At 48.0% G+C, this 6,000-nt stretch overlaps 1 protein-coding gene across 2 annotated transcripts in view; it reads right to left on the bottom strand.

Moving 5' to 3' along the window:
- Positions 1–1,053: 1,053 nt before the first annotated feature.
- Positions 1,054–6,000, bottom strand: part of si:dkey-34e4.1 (carboxyl-terminal PDZ ligand of neuronal nitric oxide synthase protein) — a 42,007-nt gene continuing 37,060 nt past the window's right edge. For both annotated transcript variants that reach the window (XM_068706647.1, XM_068706648.1), the window contains one exon: positions 1,054–3,231. In XM_068706647.1, coding sequence (XP_068562748.1) covers positions 2,691–3,231 — 541 coding nt within the window. In that variant the 3' untranslated portion in view covers positions 1,054–2,690. The remainder of the gene's footprint in view (positions 3,232–6,000) is intronic.

Raw genomic sequence — 6,000 nt, 5'->3', positions numbered from 1 at the left:
TCTTTGATCACTGCCTCGCTCCCATTCCAAAGACTAATGACTGTCCAGCATGCATTAATGGGCACGTGTCCATCTAGCGTCTATGTAAAGACGCGGAGCACAAGGTTAACAGTCTGCGCAGAGCAGCCGGTCCGGCTCTTGCGCAGGGGCTACGGCGGATTGATCGCAGATCAACACGCAGTCTGCTATTGAACGGGCCGAGATGGAGGCCACCTCTCTGGAGAGGAAGAACAAGAGAGCAGGGAGACGCTTCAACAGACACACTGCATTATTGATTAGTCACTCGGGGAATTCCGAGCTGGAGGAGGCGCGTGAGGGCTCCTGTCCTGTGCCACACATTAAACACACACACAGCGCACACTTTGCGGTGTTTAGCCAGCATCAGAAGTGATGTTTGCACTCCTGAGATAAGAGCGCAGCAGGGGAAATAACGGCTCTAACATTTCCTATTTTGCTTCCATTCTCATTACTGCATCCCACCGACGCCCTGAACCCATTAGGCCCATCAGTCACCTGCCCCCCCCCCCCCCCCCCCCCCCCCCCCTCCCCTCCATAGCGACTCTGTACGCCCGAGGACAACAGAGAGGAAGCAGCACGCCTTAGAAAAAAAGGCATCTCAGGTGCAGAACAGTGACAGAAAGTCTCTACGAGCCGTGGAAATGTTACGCGCGTGCGTGGGGGAAAAAAAAAGTTTGAGACATGAATTCTTAATGCCAAATATGAATGTAAGGAGACGTAAAAGGGCAGATGAGGAGCGCTTGTTCCCATTCAGACGAAGCGAACAGCGCTGCTGGTTTTAATGGCCTGTAGTCGCATCGTTACTCTACGGGTTGGATCCAGCTGCGCGCTGCTTGTTAGCGTCTCCTCGGCTGCACCTTGTCTGGTTCGATATGTGAAGAGAATCCAACAGAAGACGTGCGATTACCGGCACTTTAAACGGCGAGGTGCTTTGAATACCTACGCAGAAACATACAGAGGCAAGATCACACGGATACGGGTGTTTTATGCATAGAACACAAACAAACTGGATAAAGACAAAAAAACACAATCAAGTAAGTGCTTAAGTTCTTCAACTATTCCTCTTTATTGGTGTTTTTTCTTCCACGTGTTATTGCTGTTATAGAGTCCTGCCACACGTGATGTTGGGAGAAGCCTCGTTTCCCTTTTGGGCCTTTAGCACCTTTACACCGTCAACCTTTATCACGCCTCAGCTGCTTCTGTCCATTTATTATCACCTAGACCTGCTGCAGTGAATGAAACACTTGTCTACTGTAACGCAGTGAAATGCTGCCACTTGCATGTAAAAACATAAATAAAAGTATTGTTATTATTATTTCCAATATCTGCTGATAACTTTGTCTGATTATTTATCGCTTAATCTATAACGCCTTCAGTGAATATCTGAAAAAACAAGCAAATATTCACCAAATATTCACATTATAGAAGCTGGAACCGGAACATATTTTGTACATTTTTGCTTTAAACTGACTAAAAATTATTAATCAATTACCAAAATTGTAGCAGATGATTTTTTTGTTGTATAATTGACTAATTGCTGGAGCTCTATATTGACCCACACACACATATATATTATATATATATATGTAATTCAAATGAGGAGCTTAATTTCTCCTGACAGCTCGATATGATACAGATTTGCTCGTAATTCAGGATTTTTCAAAATAAAAGCAGAACAGAGAAAATCCATCTGCCAAGCTGTCTTTCTCAGTGATTCCCCAATTACCTTCCCGTTGAGTGTGAGGGCTCCTTTAATACCACACTACCCACTCGGAGAGCTGCAATCCAAAGCTTTCAGGGCTGTTGGCTCCATTGTGTGTCGAGTGTTTGCTTTCTTCCTGCCCTACAATATCTTACATTCAGTGTTTTTGTTTTTTTGAAAGATACAACCATGCTACATACAGAATCAGTGCAATACAGCATTCAAAATCCAGACGGGTATCTTCCACTAATCTCTCCAGTGCTGCTTCAAAGCCGGCAAGTCTGGAAAGCCCCAAATACAAGGAGCACAAAATAATGAAATAAAATGTGCATAAACCAAAAACACAGCTACGTCTGCTCACTTCTATCCTCCCTTTTTCCCCTTTTATCTGACTTTCTTGTTCTTTGCTTCCCTCCCATCTTCCGGTCAGGTGCTCCACAGAAGGCGAGGCTCTTCCCAACATCACCGACATGTGACCGCGATCGGTCACGGTCACTCTGTGAAATCGGCACATTGCGATAGATCCGACGATAGTTTGCACCACAGCGAAGCGTCATACAGAGAAAATGTTTTTTTTTTTTGTTTTTTTTACGGTCGACTACTAGCAAAAATAAAACGTGTTCCCTCGTTGTCTTTAGATTCTACGGTGACTTAACGCGTGACCATAACAGTGCAAGAATTGCTACATGTATTCTGCTTAACATTCTAGTCGCTAAAAAGTAAAATTAGATCATTAATTTAATTACAAAAATACTAAATCTGTCTATTGGCTGATAATTTATACAATAGATCATTTTTGCGGTGACCGGTATATGCTACGTCTGCACCGTGTCACATGTGGATGGAAGAATTAAAGGTCCTGAAATGGAGCCCAGTGCAAACACAGGAGGGTCAGACAGTGAGTATTGCATTAAAAGCTGATTTGAAGGACAGAGCGAAAGGTCTCCAGGGGCCCCATCAGCTCATCCTCCTAACTCCGCTGAGGGACATTAGGGTCCTCCTGATTGCTCTCCAGCAGCTCGTCCTCAGAGAAGCTGATGTGAAGGCAGGTATCATTCAGAGGAGCAGAGAAGGGCAGCGGCCTCTCATAGGTGTCCGGGCGCGAGGCGGGGGAGGGGGGCTCGGCGGAGTACGACTCGGAGGCAGAGAGGACGGCTTCGTGTCTCTCCTCCGGGGGACTGTCGCAGCCGCTGGAGGCCGTCATAAACGTCCCGCGGTCTCCGAACAGGTCGTCGTCGTCCCGCAGCGGAGACAGCAGCAGCGACTTGGTCTCGGAGCGGACGCCCGAATCCTCGCTGGCCGAACAGGAGCTGCTCTCGCCGTTGCTGAGGGAGTGGAAGTCGGCGGACGACGAGGAGCTCGGGGTGACGTCCGGGAACGAGAGGCTGCTGCTGCTGCTGGGGGCGCCGTCGTTAGCGGGCGCCGCTGTGATTTCTGTACCCGGAGACAAGGTCCTGCTGGCCCGCTTGCGGTTCATGGAGGGTGGGGGGTCAAGTTTAGGGATCATAAACCTGCCAGGGAGAGAACAGAGGAAGCGGTTAGTGGAGTCTGACAGAACGCCTTCATTGGTTATCACGTTGTGAGTAGATCCATTTGGACATTTTTTTATTGTCCTAATCGTGCAAATTCAGATTCAGCCTCCCTCTCTACCGAGCAGGTGCACGACAATCAGCCTCGAGCCCGTTTCCCTCTCCATCAGTCATGTTATAGCCCATTAACCTGAAACGTACTGTGACATAAGCTGTTACTAGACAAGATAGAAACTCCCTCTTTCTCACTGGCTCCCTGCCGTTTCGGCTGTCTGGGGAATTATCTACATCCCACAGCTGCCCTGTGGAGAAAGGAGAGGAACGGGGGAAGAAAGGCATCCAAAGAAAAGAAAAAAAATAGTGAGGGGGGGGGGGGGGGGGTCAACGAAGTGAGAAAAGAGCTGCAGGCGTTCCCCTTCTCAAACACACACCAGAAATAGCTACACTGCAGTCTCTCTCTCTCTCTCTCTCTCTCTCTCTCTCTCTCTCTCTCTCTCTCTCTCTCTCTCTCTCTCTCTCTCTCTCTCTCTCTCGCTGCGAAAACACAAATGCCACAACTAGCACCACCAGAGCGCTCAACCGCACACAATCAACGTCGTTCTCTTGATAAAATTAGTGGTGACACACACCCGCTTCCTCCGCCTATCTATCCACATTACACCGGTGGCTGCTAACTTTGTTCCCCCCCACCCCCACACCCCCCCGTGAAATCCGGTCTACGGTTGGATCCTGGTCTCAGTAATGAACTCGCTGATGTATTTGCCGGCTCTGTTTCTCCGCGAGGTCGGTGTCGATCGCTACGGTTAATGACAGACTTGTAATGGTGCGGGGAAACCATCACCGCGGGGAATTACGGTGCCACTGTTTCCCCCTCTACCTACGTGCACGCGGGCACTGCGGGGTTAAAGGTCGAGTTGAACTCCACTGACCCCGAGGTCACCAGCGGTTGTTATTATGGCTCTAGGCGTGGCACCGTGGTAGATCTGCGGGTCCACCACTGTGGTCCGGATAAGATCATCTCAACAGCTGCTGAATAGATTGCCGTGCATTTTATACAGACAATCATGGATGAAGCCTACCGACGAAAACACTTTTGATGATTTCACGGATTCTTTCCTCTTGTGCCACTACCGGGTTTACGTTTTTCTTTACATCCACTGAAAGGGTTTGTACAGAATTTGGCAGAGACACTCGTGGTCCCCAGAGGACGAATCCTTATGCCTTTTTCTTGACTTTTCCTCTGGCGTCACCTTGTGGTTTTCACAAAGTGATTTTGAAGTGAAAAGTTTGAACAATAATTGGATAAAACTGCCATGAAATGTTGCTCATTTGAAGAGATGACAGCAGGGCTGTGACGGTGACTGATGGAGTAGATCACATTATCCTATCGTTGGATATTTGCATTGTTTTCTCGCCGGGGGTAATCGTCCCTTTGGGGCTCATAGAGATAAACAGTCCAGTTTGAAGTTTGATTATTTTTGTCTGCTGCCAAGTTGTGGAGATGAATTTGCAGCCGTTTCCAGGAGCAGGCCGGCCTCATTATCATAACTTTGACTCAGCACTCCTCTCTGCTGTCACAGTGACGCCTCCTCCACCTCACTGCCCCACCTCCCTCTAGGGTGTCTTCTCTCTCTCCCTTTATCACTCCCTCTTTGTCTCTCCAGTGTCTTCTCTCTCTCCCTTTATCACTCCCTCTTTGTCTCTCCAGTGTCTTCTCTCTCTCCCTTTATCACTCCCTCTTTGTCTCTCCGGTGTCTTCTCTTTCTCCCTTTATCACTCCCTCTTTGTCTCTCCGTTCACCTCCCTCTACAGTGTCTTCTCTCTCTCCCTTTATCACTCTCTCTTTGTCTCTCCAGTGTCTTCTCTTTCTCCCTTTATCACTCCCTCTTTGTCTCTCCGTTCACCTCCCTCTACAGTGTCTTCTCTTTCTCCCTGTATCACTCCCTCTTTGTCTCTCCAGTGTCTTCTCTTTCTCCCTTTATCACTCTCTCTTTGTCTCTCCGGTGTCTTCTTTCGCTCCCTTTATCACTCCCTCTTTGTCTCTCCAGTGTCTTCTCTTTCTCCCTTCATCACTCCCTCTTTGTCTCTCCGTTCATCTCCCTCTACAGTGTCTTCTTTCTCTCCCTTTATCACTCCCTCTGTCTCTCCGGTGTCTTCTCCTTCTCCCTTTATCACTCCCTCTTTGTCTCTCCTGTGTCTTCTCTCTCTCCCTTTATCACTCCCTCTTTGTCTCTCCGTTCATCTCGCTCTACGGTGTCTTCTCTTTCTGTCTCATACACGACAAACAAGGAAAGAAGAACCGACATAAAGGTCGATTCAATTCATCTCAATAATTCAAACCATATTTGTGTCATTTTGGACGTCACTATTCGTGATTTCCAGACTCAGATGCAAAGTATCTTTGCGTACGATGAACATTAGAGAAATGAGATTACTTGCGCTGACGGGCGAAGGCTTATTCTTCATACTACATTGATCAGCACAACGCTCCCGTCTCCCTGTAGGTGTTGGTGCACAGACGGAGAGACGGGCTAAGGAGCTGTGATTGGGCCCACGGTGCTCGAATCCTCCAGCGCTCATTAGACGGAGACGTTGCACTCAGTGAAGCGGTCGTCACAGTGAAAGAGATTATTAGGAGCTTGTTCGACTCGGCCCATTTACGACAGCTCATGTACACTTTGTATTACCGCTGAAGAGCAACAGCTCAATGCTCATCATTCATTTCAATCGCTTGGTTTTCTTTTTCACAGT

Source organism: Cebidichthys violaceus, unplaced genomic scaffold (genome assembly GCF_023349555.1).
Source record: "Cebidichthys violaceus isolate CVI_PGR_0920_01 unplaced genomic scaffold, fCebVio1.0.p SCAF_12, whole genome shotgun sequence".
NCBI classification, from domain to species: domain Eukaryota; kingdom Metazoa; phylum Chordata; class Actinopteri; order Perciformes; family Stichaeidae; genus Cebidichthys; species Cebidichthys violaceus.
Note: the sequence above shows the minus strand (reverse complement) of the source record. Positions and strands in the feature narration are given on the sequence as shown.